Genomic DNA, 19,744 nt, shown 5'->3' with positions numbered 1-19,744 from the left:
CGACCTTACAAAGAAGACTGCAGCAGATGCTCCTAATGTACATAGACAAAATTCATGGAATGCTACATCATCTGCACTATCAATACCTCTATGATATCTGATACCACCAGAGGTACAAAAACTGGCCGAGAGTGACGTAACTAATTGGGATTCGCATTGTTAGCTTGTGTAGTGAATTGGATATGGCTATAGGTTGTCTTGTATGGACTCTAACAAGGTACCTCTGTGGCTAGTTCCATAACTGGATACTGTTTACGGCTAGATCTACTCCATGGACCTCATGTGAACACAGAGTTCCCTGTTCAATGGAGATATTTCCATGATGTCATTCACTAACATCCAAAAGCATGACTTGTCTTCACAGATTTTTCTAAGATAAAAGAGAATGTAGGATGCTCATTCATTTCTATTCATATCAGCACCAAGATCTCTTACCTATGTCTATACCGTATACACTGCAGAGCTCTTAGTTATCTATGAAGCTCTATAGTTTGTGCCGAGGTATGGAGACCACTTTCTCATGTGTACCGACTCTTTACGCTTTCTAAAGTCAACCGATTCCTTTTTCCCGCAACACCTGCTGGTGCAACAGATTCATGACCTTCTAGCCAGGCTGTGTGATGCTGGCACCAGAATAACGTTTGTGTGGCTGTCTAGCCACGTGGAGATAGCGGGCGATGAACTGGAGGATCGAACTGCAAAAAAGTGGGTATTTCTACCACGCAGACCTATGAATGTACCTGCTAGGGATATCTGTTTTCAGCTACGCCGAACCATCTTTGCGTCCTGGGAATCAGAGTGGCTAACTATATGAACTCCCAACAAGCTGAGAGCAATTAAGAAAACAACTGCGGTGTGGCAGCTCTCTTTCCACCCTTCATGGAGAGAGGTCATGGTTTTGTGCAGGTTGAGGATGGGAGATCTATACTCTCTTACGTCCTACAGAGAGGAGACATTCCCCTTATTTTGTTCATTTGGTAACAATTTCATTGTCGCCGACTTCCTCAATGAGTGCGTCGATCTGTATGGCTTAAGACAGAACCTCGGCCTGCAGGAAACACTCACTCGTATTAGCTGATGACGAGAATACTGTTGATCTCATCATTCAATTTGTGTGTGAAAGTGGACTACGAGGACGGTTTGAAAAGTTCTCGGAATCACCGCTAGATGTCAGTGCTAGAGCAACAAGGTTCCCGCGCAATAATCACACATCCTTTGTGAGTGAACACGTGGCGCGTCAGTGCTCTAGCTGCAGGAGTGTAGTAGTGACGACTCTTTGTTGTTGTTCCTGCGTAGTGATTTGTGACAATGGAAAAAACTGAGATTCGAGCAGTGATTAAATACTTTGTAAAGAAAGGTATGAAAGCAAAGGAAATTCATGCCGACTTTCAGAACACACTGGGGGACTCTGCTCATTCATTTTCAAGTGTTGCCAAGTGGACCAGCAAGTTTAAATTTGGTCGGGAGAGCTTGGATGATGATCCGCGTAGTGGACGGCCAAAAAATGTTACGACCCCAGAATTTATCGCAAAAGTGCATAAAATGGACATGGAGGTTCGTCGACTGAAAGTGCGGGAGATTGCTGAAGCTGTAGGGATGTCTTCTGAATGGGTATATTATATTTTAACCGAAGAATTGGGTATGAAAAAATTATCCGCAAGATGGGTGCCGCGGTTCTTGACATTGGACAATAAACGCACCAGACTGGAAATGTCCAAACAAAGTCTGGCCCGTTTTCAGTGCAACCAACAAGATTTTTGTGCCGGTTTGTGACTACAGATGAAACTTGGGTCCACTACTATACCCCAGAGACAAAACAGCAGTCAAAGCAGTGGAAACATGCTGATTCGCCACCACCAAAGAAAGCAAAGGCAGTGCGTTCGGCTGGAAAGGTCATGGCCTCAGTTTTCTGGGATGCAAAAGGCATTCTGCTGATAGATTATCTTCCTACTGGCCAAACAATTACGGGCCAATACTATGCAAACCTCCTAGACCAACTACAGGAAAAGATACGCTAAACAAGGCCTGGTTTGGCAAGGAAAAAGGTCATCTTTCACCAGGACAACGCTCCGCCGCACACAAATGTTTTTGCCATGGCAAAACTTCATGAACTGGGGTACGAATTGTTGCCACATCCACCTTATTCACCTGACTTGGCACCATCAGACTTTCATCTATTCCCCAAGCTGAAAATTTTTCTCGGTGGATGGAGATTTTCTACAAGGGAAGAACTGACAGCCGAATTGGAGAGGTATTTTGCAAGCCTGGAGGAATCTCATTTTCGAGATGGGATCAAGGCATTGGAACATCGCTGGACCAAATGCATTAGTCTACAGGGAGACTATGTTGAGAAATAAAAGGAGTTCCGCCGAGGTAACATACTTAATTCTAGTACATTCCGAGAACTTTTCAAAGCACCTACGTATCTAGTCTCCTTCAACTCGATGATACTTTCTTGTTTAAATTCCCCAATTTGTTTGCAAGTTAGACATTGAAGCATTCTCAAATTTACTGAAGATCATGCAACCAAAGTCTATGTTTCCGCCCTGCAAGCGAAAGTTACTCTTTAAACATCCCCTCATAATGCACATTAGGTGCTGCTATTATGTCTACAGACATGAACATGGAATCATTCATGAAAGCAACACAAGTAATCAATAGGAACAAGTCACAAAAAAAGCCAGGATGGGAAGAGGAAAAACCTTGACCTCCTTACTCCGAGACAAAGACAAATACAACAGAATAAGGAAATATTCACATGTTTACACTCTAGCATATTCACATCAACAGTTCAGTTCTTCCCTGCCTCCTTTCTGTTCTCCAGCTTCACCAGGACGGTAGACATAGACACACTACAGGGCCATCCTGACAAATCTTCACTCTTCATATAGGAAGTGTATGATGAAAACAGTAAAAGGGAGAAGAGTGACCAGATTATTTTATCAGAGAATTTTGATTTTTCCCCCCTTCAGAAATGAAATGAAGAATATGAAATTAATTTCATGTAATCCCTTAACCCTTATATGCTCAGCGAGCCGATCTATCGGCTTGAGTGGTATGGCTTAAAACACTCAGCATGACGATCTATCAGCTCTGTGTTCGGATGGCTGTATTAGTACTTTAATGGACTCCCAGATGACAGGAAAACACAGCAATCAGATTTAGTTTACACTTTTCTCGAGAGATAGACACACTACGCTCATCTGTTTGAAACAAATGAAGACATCAAACCACGTATGTTTACCACATGGCGAATTGAAGTTTACTGCGAGTATAGTCTTCTTTAAGCTTCAAAATATGTGTTTTCCTTTGTTATATTGTTTCCATTTTAATAGTAGTTTATTGTTTGTTATATTTTATTTATATTCAACATTTATCGATGTTCTCAAGTGAAGTTTAGTTTAACATTTTGTGTTATTAGATTTTCTGCCGGGAGTAGGCCTAATTTTTTAAATGGCTGGGCCAAGTTCTAGGCTAAATAATTCCAAAGTCCTGGATTATTTAGATGCTTTAAACGATGATAGTGACTTTATAGCTGAGAGTGATTAGGATTTTATAGATAGTGCTCCAGAAACAACCCCAATAAATGCTCACAGTATATCTGACAGTGATGATGTTGATATGGATGAAGAAGAATACAGGGAGATTCTGTCACCTGAAAATCCTCTCCCTCTCTCATTTCAATATCATGAATTATCTGGGCCCAAATACATGCCACCCCCTGAGTCTCTTCCAATAGCCTACTTCCTTTTGTTTTTCACAGATTGTTTTCTTTCTCTTATGGTCACAAATACCTACAATGTTTTTAGAGGTTCCACCTATTCAATACAAAACAATGAATAGGTGGAACCTCTAAAAACATTGTAAGTATTTGTGATCTCGGTTCAATACAGATAAAATAAAAGATTACATTTCTTATGCTAAACTCTCTTATGGTGACAGAATCAACTGATATGCCCAGCAATTCATCACAATTAAGAGAGATAATGTTCCGGCCTCTCTAAAGAATTGGGTCAGGATCACACTGTCTGAAATGAAAGGATTTATTGCATGTCTTCTTAACATGGGTATCAACAGAAAACCAACCATTGCCTCTTACTGGTCTACAATGCCTTCTCCGTTCAACCCATGGTTTCCTAAAATGCTTTTTTTTGCTATTTTGTTTTACGTCGCACCGACACAGATATGTCTTATGGCGACGATGGGAGAGGAAAGGCTTAGGAAGTGGAAGGAAGCGGCCGTGGCCTCAATTAAGGTACAGCCCCGGCATTTGCCTGGTGTAAAAATGGAAAACCACGGAAAACCATCTTCAGGACTGCCGACAGTGGGGCTCGAACCCACTATCTCCCGATTACTGGATACTGGCCGCATTTAAGCGACTGCAGCTATCGAGCTCGGTTTTCCTAAAATGTTTACCCAACATAGGTTCTCCCACTTGCTGCGGTTTTCTCATCTTGTCAACAATGAGGGATTGCCAGGGCCAGGACAAACAGGATATGACCCCTCTGCATAGTATCAACCATTAGTGGATCATGCCAACAGGGTATTTAGGCACCACTATACACCACATCCGGAGATTAGCACTGATGAATCTCTTGTAGGAACTAAAAATAAAACCAGCCTTCTCCAATACCTGCCCAACAAACACCACCACCACTGGGGGATCAAATTCTGGATGTTGTGTGATTCTGTTTCCAATTACTACCTGGGTTTTTTACCTACAGGGGTGCCAGATCTCAAGAAGACAGAGACAATATTATAAAACATGGTTTGGGATACATCGTTGTGAAAAAACTCCTAGTGATGGGTGGTTACCACAACAAGGGTTACCATGCCTTTGTTGACAACTATTTCATGTCTGAACCACTTGTGCACCATCTCTACTTTCTCAGTATATATAACAGGAACTGTTAGAAGAAATAGGAAATGTTTGCCTCAGAATTTTAAAAACAAATTTTGTTGGACAGAAACAGTATTTTAGGTCAGATCCAATGTTAGCATGTGCATTCCGAGAAAAGAAGTCCCAGAAAAACCCAGTCATTCTCCTATCTAGCCATGCGATGGCCCAAGAACAGGAAATTCCAGCAACCCACAACAGTGTGAACAGCAATTCTAAACCAGCAATAATAACAGTTGAAGAAAGTGGCTTTCAATATATCATTGCTATACCTGTAATAACTAAAGTTGACATCTGACACCTAGGGTTGGAGGGAGGAGCATTGCATGTGCCATTTTACGATGTTGCCACATTCCAGCATTCCTTTTTCTTACCCCTCGCTTCCGGATCACTTGTTCCCTCGTTCATTCTGACTGCTGTGATCTATTGTAGACTACCTGGCCAGGCGGTGTCGTCCCATTTGCGAACACTCATATCACTGACATACGAACAGTCAGGTTGCTGTGAGGGAATTTCTTACTGAAGGACTGGTACAGGAAGACATCCCTCACGTAACTGGCGAAACTGGGATCCTTACGAATCGTATGTTGAAACTCATTAAATTACTTATATTTACCGTTTGGGACTGATGCGTTTATATCGGGACTGACAGAGAATAAACAGGACACAAATAAACCTTTTATTTAGAGTTACCAGATGGTTGTGGGTGTAAAGGCAGTCAAATGAGTTTTAAGAAGTAGGACAAAAGATGGGCGTATTAAAACCGTTGAATTTTACACTTTCCGATTTCAAATCAAAGGATTTTGCTTTAACACTTAACTTCTTCAACAGTGCTACCCTTTTTGAAGCAATTGTAGCTCATCTCATACTTAACAGTTAACTTACACTTTCTTATACAATAGGGGACAATTTTAATATTAAATTATTGCTTACATAATGCTCAAACTGTTCAAATATTCAACTGAGACGTTAAGTAAGCAGCTGTTCAAAATATAATTAGTCTACTTTCCTCTGTCTGTATGCCTACTCCTCAGTCTCGTTTCTTGATACCGGGTCGGGATGAGATGAGATTAATTTATACAGCATGTTTCTACGGCCGGATGCCCTTCCTGGCAGCAACCTCAGTTGAGGAGCTAATGAAGAAGAAATGTGTTATGGTGAATGAAATTGGGTAAGGGGTGCAAGGACTCAACTCTGGCCTATGGATAGGAACTGTACCGGCATTTGCCTGGAAGTGAAAATATTAAACCACAGAAAACTATTCTGAGAACAGCCAACGGTGGGATTTGAACCCACACCCTTCCCGAATGCAGAGTTTGGCTCCATAGCCGTAGCACGTTAAAACGCGCGGCCACTCAGCTTACTTTCACCTACATAAATAAAATTACAATTTTTGTCTGTACGCTCGGATTAGATGTACAAGATTCCAGAACTTAATGTTAAGAAAATGTTTAGATTAAAGTAAGTTGGATAAATAATTCTATAATGATAGCACGAAAAGATTATATTGCATTTGGAAAATAGTGGGCTTGAATCCCATTGTCGGTAGCCCTGAAGATGGTTTTCTGTGGTTTCCTATTTTCACAACAAGTAAATGCTGGGGCTGTAGCTTAATTAAGGCCACGGCCGTTTCCTTCCCACTCCAAGCCCTTTCCTATCCCACTGTCGCCATAAGACCTATCTGTGTCGCTGTGACATAAATCTAGCGGTAAAACAAACCCATGTCACCAAACATCCCTGACTTTTCTGTAAATTTATGTAAGAGTATCCATTATATAAAGCATAAGGCCTGCCTTTCTTCGTCTCATTGACCTGCATATCGTAAGTAAGCACGCAGATAGCATAACAACAAAAGCTACATCAACGATGGATGTCTAAAGCTGGAATAATTACAGTCTGTTAAAAAGTATAGATTAATATTACTTCAAAAAACGTTCAAGAGAGAGGGTACAGGTTGGGAGAATCTTTACCCCACAGTTGTGTGGAGTATGCCCTAATTACCAGTCCCCTTGCTGCATTGACGTTCAAAAACCCTGACAGGCTGCTGATAATTTTACAGTGATCGCAAATAGAATGCCACTCACACTGAACTGCTTGCGACAAGATCTAACTAAGAAGTGAAGTGAGAGGTTTAGCAACTCCCACCAAGACGAGTTGGCCAGAAGATTTATCTCCATAGCAACTGCAGTCGCCCCACCCTTGTTTCCATGGCAACTATACCCCAACTCCCTTTATTCCGCCACGGCAGGCAGTAAACGGACCTCCCTCTAAGAAATGCCAGACGCCAACTTTCGTTATTAGAGGTATAGAATGGTACTGAACAGCTATATTCTTTATAAGGAAAACAATAATGGATCAAGGAAATTAAAATCTAGACTGCACTATACAGTATCAATAATTGAGACCCTAGGGGAGGAGTGAATTACCACAAAATTAAGTGCCATCCATGATCAAAGAGGGCCAAAGGGGGTGAGGAAGCTTCCTAAGAAGGAGTCCAACTGTGTTGGATGCAACACAAAGGGAACGAGCAGGAGGGCCAGAACACTATGCACTAGGTGTAACAAGGGTCTGCATAGAGGGTATTTTCCAAAACACAAATGCTGACTCCAGAAGGTATGTGTACAGTTCTTTACGTCATGTGCTATAACTCATCACTAAATAAGAATAACAAAAAAAATTATTATATCATGTTATACAGAATTAGCTGCTCTTATTTTCAGAATGGCTGATCAACAATATCACTAAAGAACAGATTACATTTTTAATATTTGAAAACTGATTTTTATTCTTTGTAATATATTTTCTAATTTTCAATTTCTTTTCTGTAGTATAATATGCCATGAACAATTCTGGATTTTTTTTCCTAAAATTATATTGAATAGTGTACTATTGTGGTTTTTTTTTTCAATTTTGTATCTGGAGATTTCTTTATATGGCAATTTTTTTACATTTTTAACATGCATAATGATGAAAAATGACCCGAGTGTTTTGGGCACGATTGGTGAAAATAGCCTGAGAGCAAAAGGGTTAAGAATGTTAGAAACGGGATTAGATTCTTATTTACACACATACATTATTATACTAATTTAGTTACCGTAAACCGGTGTTATTTTGCACCATCTTCGGAAAACTGTTTGTGGTGCTCTGGTGGCGTTACAGTGTATTCAGTATATTGAATAACATAGACAGATAATATCGAGACAACATAACAAAAATTTAGAGGAGTCACTTAGATAAACTTGCCATGATAATTAAGGCTACGTGAGAGGTCAAACGCATATTGAGAGGAAGTTAATATGGCTAATTAAGAATTACTTTAGTTAGAAATGAGATATAGATTATTTTATATTTTGAAAGGTGTATCATGATCATTTTTTTAAATACGTAAATATAACAGACTAAGAGGATAGGTGCCAAGATTCTGGTAGGCAATAGGGAGTAGTAACCTTAGCATGTCATTCAACAAAAACATCGATAAAAAGCGACATTTATAAAAGAATTCAGAATGCGTGATTTTTAAAGAAAACATTCAGAAATGAATTGAGTTATGCTAATCAAAGATATAATTAATTATTTTCTTTCAATTTAATGATTATTTTAATGATGTAATTGATTAATTGAATATTTTTCATATCAAATGAAATGTGAAATAAGATGTTAGCTCATGTCAGGATTGAAATTCAACTTTTATAAGCAAGCGCTGACTTAAACGAAATGCATGTATAATGGTAATTTATTTTATGAGATAATGGACGAATAATGCTACTTTCTCTTTTCTTTAGTAATTCATTTAGATTAATAAATTTCTTATTATTATTTATTTTTAAATGTGTGATTAAGTGATTTGTAGATTTTAGAGTGTATGTTAACTTAGTTTTAAGTTGAGTCTATGTGGTTTAATATAATACCTGCGGTAATTTAAAAATGTGATAGGATGGAGACGTTCATTCGGAGATGAAATATGGCGCGTGCGATTTGACTCATCTTTGAATTCACATTAAGCTAAATTATTTCACAAAGATTTACCCTGAGAAGACATCCAGCTACCGGGATATTTTTATGTGCGTTGCACCTGGACGCGGGATGGGCGCACCCTTAAGGTGCAGAGTAACCCCGGTTTACAGTACTTTTAACCCATAAGGGGTCGTGTCACGGTCTTTTAGACCAGGCGCATACATTTTTTATTCTTTCTAAATAGTTTCATGGTATTAAGCTTCATTTCTTCCTGTACCTTGCATTGGACTTGTCCATTACCCATGCTTACATTCGCTGTTCCCCACTTTCCTCACCAGTCGGTCAGTGGAAAACCTTTTTCTATAAGCCTGGTCGTTTCCACCATGCGTGACTCCTGGCGTTGCCTTATTACATGGTTCTTTACACAGTGCGCGACTCCTGACGTTCACTGTCCACGGTCTTTGTTGTCAATGTAGAAGTGTTTTGCGAGTTTCGTGGATATATTTCTCTTCCATAATACAATGCGTTTTGCTACAAAAAATTGGTATTTAGTTTCATGGATATATTTTTCTTTAATAATACAATGTGTTTTGCTATAAAAAGTGGTATTTAGTTTCAGAAATATATTTTTCTTTAATAATACAATGTGTTTTGCTATAAAAACCGGTATTTAGTTTCACAAATATATTTTTCTTTAATAATACAATGTGTTTTTCATTAAAAACTGGTATTTTGTTTCATAGACATGCTTTTCTTCAATAATATAACATGTTTTACTGTGTATTTTGTTTCATGGATATATTTTTACTTAACAATACAATGTGTTTTACAAGAAAATTGGTATTCAGTGTCACAGGTATATTTTTCTTTAATAATACAACTTGTTTTGCTATAAAAGCTAGTATTTTGTTTCATGGATATACTTTTCTTACACACTACAATGCGTTTTGCTACAAAAACTGGTATTTTATACTCCCCGGTCAAACCGACCGTGCGCAACCCATCACGTAACTCTTTTGACGCGACCCCTCGTGGGTTAATATAAATGAGTCAAATGGTTATCTCCTCCACCTGCATGCTTGTTAATTTTGTTGCTTCTCTGGGGTCGTCAGGCATTTTATTAATGTATATTAATAAGATAATAATTAATTAAATGTTAGTAATTTAAGCAGCAGTACAGAGTGTGAATCATACATACTACCTCCGTCTCTTATCACAGTCTCAATCTGTCCTCCTTTAAAATGAGCAGCAACAGGACCTACAAAGAGAAAAATAATGGTCAAGTACAAGGTAGCAAGGCTCAGGAAATAAAATGCCACATACATATACACATACTGGAGCCTTATACATTTCAGTCTGTAAGACTCTGAATTAATTATGTGACTTCACAATCCTCTATTTTCAGCTACCTCTGCAGCACTGTTTATCATTAAAAACTGAGTCGAACCGTAATTACTTTTACTTCTCTTACCCTACATGACCATGTCTATTATTTTTCTACGTGACCTATCCTCCTCTATTCACATCACAAGACCCCACCACTGAAATGAGTTCATGCGTACAGCTTCATCCATTGAGCTCATTACTAACTTGGCTTCATCTCCTCATTCCATCCAGGACTAAATGGTTAGTGTGCTGGCCTTTGGTCCAGGGGGGTTCCGGAATCGATTCCCAGCCAGGTCGGATCGTTTAACCTTCAATAGTTACTTCCAATGGCTTGGGAGCTGGGTGTGCGTGCCATCTTCATCTTTAGAATTCATCATAGGGAGAGCCTCGTCCTCACAGACGTACAGGTCGCCTCTACGGCATCAACTCAAAAGACCTGCACAAGGCCTCATCGGAGGCCACACACCATTATTATTTATTTCCTCATTCTGATTCCCTTCCTCCCCTTGTTCCCACCTGTTTGTTTTTATTTCAGTAAACGTGCAAAAACCACCTTCAAACTTATGTAGTGAATGTACATGTTTCTGATTAGAAAGTCATGATTTTCTGTCCTAATACGTTCAATGACAAATATGACATACAACAATTAAATCCCCTTCACCTTCTATTAAGTTATGAAGTGCTCAAACCATTTCCCAATACTCACCAAGTGCTTACTGTACACGAAGAAGAGTGAGGATGTGTTAGTGTTACCCGTTATCAATGCAAGCCAGCAAACACCACCACTCTAGGCTATCCAAAGAACAATGATTCGAAAATTACTTTATAGCCTTTCTTTTCCTTGTTGCCCAAAAAATACAGGAGGGGACAGGGAAGGGACTGTGACAACACTGTGAGGCACAAGTCTGTCTTCGAATGATGTATCGTACGATATGAACTTCATCATGATCCATATAGACAAACATTCACTTAAATAAGAAATTAAAATGAAGGTCCATCTAATGAATACCATTTAATATGATGTCAAATTACTTATACATTGGAACTGGTTTTGATCCCATCATCTTCAGCCATAGTGCAAATGTCCAACTAAATACAATCAAATTAACGCTTTAAAAAATATCCTGCTTGGAGGCCTGAGTTTGATTCCTGATAGTGCCAGAGATTTAAGAACAGGTGGAATGTGGTCAACATGGTACATGCTGCTCAACTCCATGGGGGTGTGCTTGAAAAGAGCTGCACCACCTCAAAAGAGTGCAAATTTCCTTTTTCTTTATCTATTTATCAAGTCATATGTTCTTTTCTTCCTTCTGAGTAATTTGTATGTATCCCACTTGTAAATCTGCTGGTTAGGCAACAACTGCTTTAAATGATAAGAGAAGTCAGTGGAAATTTGAAGACGTGAGTGATGATTAAGGTTAAAGGGCATTTGCATTGATGGTGGTGACAACCAAATTTTCTTGATACTAATCAAATGGAAAAGGTCCACCCCTTTGAAGAATGAAGGTATCAGTACAAGAAAGGAAACGGTCATATAGCGTGAAAATGAATGAATCACTCGGCCTCACAAACCAAATACCGTCAGAGTCGGAAAGGAACAAAAGCTGAAAAAGGGAGATCTGACTGGAAGGATAACAGTGAAAGTGATAAATGTTCTAAGGGAAAATACAATGAAATAATCTAATCGAAAGAGGAAGGGGATGAACCTTACGAAAAATGAAGGTCTATGTAAAAGAACGGAAGGTGAATCTCAAAACTGCCAGGATTAAAAGTGAACAAGAGAGGCCAGAAAAGGTTGGAAGAGAGGAGCCTTTCACAAATGATGCCATCCCAGCTTCAGCTAGGGACACTTCGTCACCACTTCAAGCTCCTAAGTTTAGAGCCCCAGAGGGGTATCTTTACTGCTTACATTCATTATGACATTACTCAGTGCCACACAAACATTGTCGATCTCATCCTCGCTCACCTCTTCCTTTATACAGGATGTTTCCGTAAAGACGATACACATTTTCACGGATGCTGGAGAAGGGTACAGTATCAATTTGAGAAGGGGAATCCCAGCCCAGAAACATCTCAGTCACTGGGTATAAACCAAATTTGTTGTGGGATACTTATGAACATGGGATTTAAAAAAAATTAATAATCTCTGTGGAGACGTAATACCCGTATTTACTTGCACTGCATACACGCTACAAAGACGTACAACAGCTGTTCAGAATAGTGTCTCCCAGCTTCAACAATCGTGCAGAAAGTTTTGGCGTATCTGGTCTAACATCTTTGGCGTTGTTCTAGAAATGCCACTAGCACTGAGGATTCTTGCCAGGAGCTTTTTCTCAGTCCCTACAAGTGTCTCGCAGACAAGACTTCTCCCCTAACTTCACACAAAGTTTATTTTTAACATGTTCGCAGCTGATGACGACACATGTGCGTCATGACTAGAGCCCGGATTATATGTGATTATATATTCTGTTCCCATATCTGTAGCTACAAGAAAAGCTAAAAATGTCGGCGAATCACACTAAAAGGACCATTATTCCAGGAGTTTAAAGTTACATATTTCTACATATTTTGAAGCACAATAAATATTTTGATAAATATTACATATTTTGAAGAATATTGTGCATTTGAAAAAACAGAATTCTTTTTTCACTAATTTTACATTGACTTAAGATGTTTAATTAAACACTTGAAAATAGTTTTAAAAGCCTGTCTCTAACATATTAAAATAATTTAATAATTTAAAGTGAGGTATTCTGTCAAAGAATTGCATCCCTTAGCTATGTTGACAGTGCAAATCTTTAGTGACTCGAGCTGTGTCTTTAAATCTTCCCTTGCACAAACTTTGTCACATTGTTCTCCTCTCAGATTTAGTGACTCTTCTTTTGTGATCCCTTCCTCAGTCCTTGGTTTAACGTCACATGTGACTAAGACGTTTCCAGCCCTGATTCCCCTATCTGAAATTGAAACATATACCCTTTTCCAGAGTCTGAAAATTTGTATTATCACGCAAACACCCCGTATAAAGAAGCAGATGAGTGAGGATGAGATCTATAATGTTTATACGTCACCGAGATCAGATCATGCGGACAAGGTGGCCACGCGACAGGATCTCCTGTTTCTATCCACTTTTCTGGGAATGTCTCATTGAAGTTTTCTTCAGTATCATAGGAAAAGTGGGCTGGGGCCGCATCATATCAAACCCACATCCCTTAACAAACCTGCAACCTTTGAAAAATGGCGTTGGCGCACAAGATGCGACTGACGCGTTTCCAGACTGGTGTTCTCTACCTCAATTTATACATGCCCTTCCCCAGCATCTCTGAAAGTCTGTAGGCCCTATTATCATCTTCGAAAACAAGGTGTAGTAAGCATACTCAAACAGTTATAATACTCAGTACGACATAAACATTGTCGATCATCCTCATCTGCTCCTTTATACAGTAAAAACACAGTCAAACAGTTATAATCCTAGTTCTAGCACCACCAAATCATCCCCCCAAAAATTCTATAGTACAGTATTTGAATTTATGGAAGTATGCAAAACAGTAAAATTCTTAAAGATGTAGGGACACTGCTCAGTTAGTCAACATCTACACCAGAATGCCCAAAATGTTACAGTACAGTGTGTAAATATATATCTTGTAAATCCCATGTTTTAATAAAATGTTTGTGTTAATACCACTCATTCAAAGCTCCCCTGGCCCAGTTTCATCAACGTGGGTTAAACCTAAATCTCGTGTTACACAATCGTAACTCTGAATTTGACTATTAATTCTGTTTCATCAAGGAAGGTTAGTTTTAACCCCCAGATTAAAGTTGGAATTAGATTAACACCTCTTTTCACCTGAGTTCAACTGTTAACTCAAATTTTAAAAGCAAAATGACCACTTTAACCTCTTAACATACCTATTATTTACAAAATTGTGATCTTTTTTTACCTAATATTTTTATTATTAAAATGGGCTATTTATTGAAAACTAATGACAGTGGTAACAATAAAAATACATTTTTCGAACTTAACAATGAAATATAAGCCACCGAAAAGTTCCTGCTTTAAAATCCCGAGTATACTTGTGATATTTTTTACGGGTTCTAAAATAAATAACACAGCACTAAACAGATGGCAAGTAATACAACATGACACTCAATACTGTTCAAATGTTTGTGGCTGTGTGAAATGCCCTAAAACAAGGATCAACACACAATGCTACATCGCTGGAAAGCCGCGAAAACGAACTGCCTGAGTCACCGACATCCACTACGGTCGAGTCAGAGACATCTGTTGGAAAAAATAGGACCCTAAAGTAATAATTTCATAAACATCTGGCGGAAATATTGAGAAACAACAAGAAACGAGTATATTCGGGCTTTTAAATTAGGTACCGACCAATGAGCGACATTCCCGAGTATACTCGGGATTTTATTTTATATAAATATATAAAACCCCAAGTATACTCGGGCTTTCATGTTAAGAGGTTAAATCATGCGTTGGATGTACAGTTGCTTCATTTAGATTTCTTCAATGGCGTTCCTAATAGAAATAGGCCTCTAAGGAGGAACAACATTCAAGATTTACCGGAGAAATAATTTCTGAAGAGGTATAGACTGTCAGAAACCATTGTCGGTAAGATCATTGATGAAATTTGCGAGAGCTTGGAATACACAACTGATGGAAACAAGTCTCTCTCTTCTATACTGTAAGTATTAATTGCATTAAGATTTATGCCACAGGGCCATTTCATATAATGGTTGGAGACAATTTTGGGGTATCAAAAGCTGCAGTTAGCAGAATGGTCTTTAAAGGTGCGTCCACACCACGATGTTCTCATTAACTTTGTTAATAAACACTGTTAACCAACAATGTTCATGAACATTTTTGACTGTTAATAAATAAAACAGCATGTTCGTTAACTTTTCGAGCATGCTGATAAATAAAATTTCTTTAACTTTTGTGTATGAAACTTTTCATTAACTTTTCGTATTTTCATTAACAATACAGTTCGCACATGAGCAAGTCCACAATTAGAACATGCAAATTTGTAGCACGGAATACGATGCTTTCTTATTTCTTCTAAAAACTATCAAATCACAAGCGAAAGTTCTAATAAAGAGTATTTTTAATTCTGTATGATTCTTTTAGCTGTGTTCTAATGTAGTTTCATTTCCAGCTTCACTCCTTGCTGAATAACCTAACCTTCCATAATCACTTGTATATCATGAAAATAATACTAACCTAACTATGAAGATTTTCTTTATTTTGTATCTTTACCAATTCCTTGAGATTGTTGTATAAAGCTTCAAACAACTGCAGGCACAGTAACTGAAATTGCTTGCTTTGATCCTCTAGAAAAATATATACCGTAAGTGAAATGTCCGAGTCACCAGTTGCTAGGAATCTTAAAGTTATACCTATAAAAAAAAAAGAGCCGGTCATTAGTGGATAATCTGTATCATTTCTTGCAATTTCAGGCAAAATTACTGTCACGAAGAACTGAATAATAATTTTACTGGCTTTACGTCCCACTAACTACTTTTACAGTTTTTGGAGACGCCGATGTGCCAGAATTTTGCCCCGCAGGAGTTCTTTTACGTGGCAGTAAATCTACTGACACAAGGCTGACATATTTGAGCACCTTCAAATAGAACCGGATTGAGCCAGGATCGAACCTGCCAAGTTGGGGTCAGAAGGCCAGTGCCTCAACCGCCTGAGCCATTCAGCCCGGCAACAAGAACTGAAAGTCATGTGGGGGCATTCTTACGAAAATTTTGAAAGCCTGCTACATCATGAATTAAAAGTTCTGACATAAGTGTTCCCTCCAAACTTAATTCTAAACACCTTTCCAATATTTTTTTTTTTGCCATATTTTGCGTCTATTATCTTCTTCCTGGCCCTATGCATCGTAACCTCACAAACAGCTTTTCTGGTGTGGACATAATGTTAAAGAAGTTTGTTAACAAAAGTTTATTAACTATGTTGAGAAATGTTTTCATTAACATTGCCTATTAACTTTGTTTTGTTAATATTGTTTATTAACTTTGGTGTGGACAACCCATAAAGTATCTGCAGTTATATTATTAATATTTTTATGGAACTTTTTAAGTTGCTTGCTAGTCCACACTGTCACGTGGGCAATGTCATTAAATTCCCCTATAATTTTTCCCGTGTGTCCTCTGTTTCTTTTAACCTCACACCATCAGTCTTGCATTCTATAATGCTTTAATACTTAAGAGACTAACTCGGTGAGTAATGTCTTTTCTAAAGGAGGAAAAATAAGTTGTGTTTCTCTTTCAAATTTCTTCCGTATTTCTGATCATCACTAACAAGTCCTGAATGACCTGCATACACAGAAACGTTTCAGGAAGAAGAAGGCTAACAAGCCTATTATGAAAGAATAATATAGGCAATCCCAGAAATGTGGGAGAAAACAAAATACAGTGCAAAAAAAAAAGAAACAAAGGAACTGTGCAAAAAAAAAAAAAAAGTGTGTTCATAACCTCTAATTTTCAGTCACAGCCTCCTTGATTGGTACAGTGGCAACGGTTAATAGTGATAGTGAACCCTCTGCCAAAATAGCTTGGTGAAATACATAACTCATAAGAACAAGTTTAAATATTAACCTGAAGTTAACAAACCCAGGTTAAGAATATATTTAAACCTCCTTGATGAAACCAGGCCTCCGTGGGTCGAAGGTAGAGTGCTGGCCTCTGGATCGCAACATCATGCATTCAAACTTGGCAGTGGTAGTCGGATATTTTAAGGGTGGAAAGAAGTCCATTTGGTACTCCATGTCATACGATCTTGGCACGTAACAGATGTCCACGTTTGACGCTTGCCCAACAAAATTAAAACTTAGCCATAGAATGCCCACCAGATTTTGGTTTATGTGCCATCCAGTAGAGTTAAATGAACAAAATATATTTTGACTTTGAGTGTTGACCCACTGAAAATATTTCCCCTGCATTTGAGAACGCAGCCAGGCAAACCTGAAAAGTTCAAAACTTTCATAAAAATAACATGCTTCTGTTTCAAGCCATAGCCATCAGTGAGAAGTACTTTCTAAAAATAAAAGCCTGAATGATTTAAGCATGCACAATAGCAGTACAATGAAACAAAGATGTAATTTAAATGAGGAAAGTATAACCCAGAAATAATTTGAGCTTTGGAGAAGCAAAATATGAAATTAAGCTGCATAAACTAAAATGTTCTGAAGCAAACACAGCACAATCAGAAAACCAAAGAAATATTCAACAGGCAAGCAGAAACAAAGCTGAATTAATCACTAGCACTCAGTTTATTCACCAAGCAAAGAAAGTACAAATGATTCAGTTCTTTGCATGCCTAAACATGCAAAATTCAGGCCATGAGGTAGAAGCGAATGCATGCAAGACATGAGGTATGATATAAACAATTTCCAGAGGGAAATAGAGGAATAGATAATAGCACTGTAGGGCAATATGAAAAAACAAAAAAACAAACAGGAAGTCGTGATCAGGGAAAATCAGACTTCTTAAATAAATTCTTTCGCACATAATTTGAATTTTCATGGTTGGGATTCAGATTCAAGATCGAAACTGCAAATGTTTAAATAGTCAGACTGAACACATGGATGAGAACATTGGCCTAAGGAGGAGATTATCGCAAGTTGTGATCGCAGTTGATTTGTAGTTTATGTTGACGGGATCAATGTTTAGATTACAAATACACACACTACATGTTCCACTGTTAATTATATTTTACTTTACAAACGTATATGGTTCGTTCACCAAGTTAAAAAAAAAAAAATAGATTGCTGAGGACTGTTAGCAAAAGATGATGCCGTGCAGACGCTCAAAAGAGCGAGAACATGGTATCATATAAGTTCCTCGCAGGTATACTTTTCTCAGGAACAAATGACCCTATAGATAAAATCTTTGTTGTGGATATCCACGGGTTTTATCTATGTGGCAGGTGAATTATATTTTGAAAATAATTAATTTTAAGGCTGATATAATATTAAATGTGAAGAACATACAATACTACATGCTCATTCTACAGTTGAGTAATGTCCAAGAAGTGTAGAATAGTAGGAACACAGTTCCTGATCACAGTAGGTGCACTTTATGAATGCTTGCTGCAGGCTATCTTCCCAGTCAAATTGGTTTTCAACATGGAACATCCAATAGGGTTTTGTCTGGAGCCTCTTTGGTCTGACAGTGAAGTTATCACCAACAGCTACAGTCTAGAAGTATCTAACAAAGTACCGGTATACCAAGACAAGAGAACAGAATTCACAGTGTATTATACAAATCTGAAGTAAAATTGAATCCCTCGTGAAGTGAACTTTGTTAAGTATGACATGATCTTCAATGTGCTTGCTTCAGCATAGCCTTGAAACTGCTGAAAATATAGCACAATGAATGACCCTGATTTACGAGTATGTCGGTTCTATTAGGGTATGTTCCAAGCGAGTCAATCAGAAGAAGAAACTCTTTCGCTGGGTGCGGGAAGAGGTCTTAAAAGAAAAAGAAAATGTTTGGCCTATACATAATTTGATTTGTGATTAGACCAGACTTTTGAGACCATTTGAACTAGATTTTGTGGCTTTAACAAGCAGAACATCTAGGTCTTTATACAGTACTGGCGTCCCTAAATATCACTCCAGTGAGGTTATCATGTGATATTGATTGTGGCCTATATTGACCATAGCGGACAGATACTCTGAATATCAGTTTACAGTGTCTCAAAGGACTGGAATTATGACACGATGTTAAAGATGATGGCTGTTTGTAAATGGAACATCAAATGGCTGTAACTTACAACATAACATAACATGGTGTATACTTTGTATATTTGTAATCAACGTGTCAAATTTTTTTTATATAAACCACAACTTACTAGCAATCATAGATTACGGTAAGTTCCTCTTAATAAGATGCTACTACAAGGATACTTCCAAAGAGACTAAAAAGCAGAAGACTCAGAAGAACATGGATGGAAGATATCTGCCAACATAGGAATAAAAGAAATTTACAAGGAGGCAACAGGCAAAATCGACATATCTGCTAGCTGGGTTGCAATAAACAGTTTCAATGTTGCACTAAATTACATACAATGATGTTGATGGTATTTACTAATGTACATCCGAAGCATTTTCTTGAGGATGAACGCATATTTAAAACAATGAGGAATTGCCAAACTAAGGAAATTCTAGGAAGGTCTCAGGCTAAGACGCTACAAGGCATCAATTGGACAACTCACAAAGAAAGGAAGTGCGTACAGTAAAATATGTTTTATCCAACTATCAAACATCTGGAAATTTCTACTAACCAGAAAACTGATTAAGAGCTTTGTTCCAGTTCACTATCCCAGCACTCGGCAACAAGAGTTTGAAAATCCTGCACAATTCCAAGAGTCCCTGCCATATGATGCGACATAATTACATTATCTGTCTGGCTCCTTGGCTGAATGGTCAGCGTAGTTGTCTTCAGTTCAGAGGGCCCCGGGTTCAATTCCCAGCTAGGTCGGAG

At 38.2% G+C, this 19,744-nt stretch overlaps 1 protein-coding gene across 3 annotated transcripts in view; it reads right to left on the bottom strand.

Moving 5' to 3' along the window:
- Positions 1 to 9,637: 9,637 nt before the first annotated feature.
- The window catches only part of LOC136879113 (uncharacterized), a 44,709-nt gene continuing 34,602 nt past the window's right edge, over positions 9,638 to 19,744 (bottom strand). For all 3 annotated transcript variants that reach the window (XM_068228868.1, XM_067152860.2, XM_068228869.1), the window contains exon 4: positions 9,638 to 10,109. In XM_068228868.1, coding sequence (XP_068084969.1) covers positions 9,997 to 10,109 — 113 coding nt within the window. In that variant the 3' untranslated portion in view covers positions 9,638 to 9,996. The remainder of the gene's footprint in view (positions 10,110 to 19,744) is intronic.

Source organism: Anabrus simplex, chromosome 8, assembly GCF_040414725.1.
Source record: "Anabrus simplex isolate iqAnaSimp1 chromosome 8, ASM4041472v1, whole genome shotgun sequence".
NCBI classification, from domain to species: Eukaryota; Metazoa; Arthropoda; class Insecta; order Orthoptera; family Tettigoniidae; genus Anabrus; species Anabrus simplex.
Note: the sequence above shows the minus strand (reverse complement) of the source record. Positions and strands in the feature narration are given on the sequence as shown.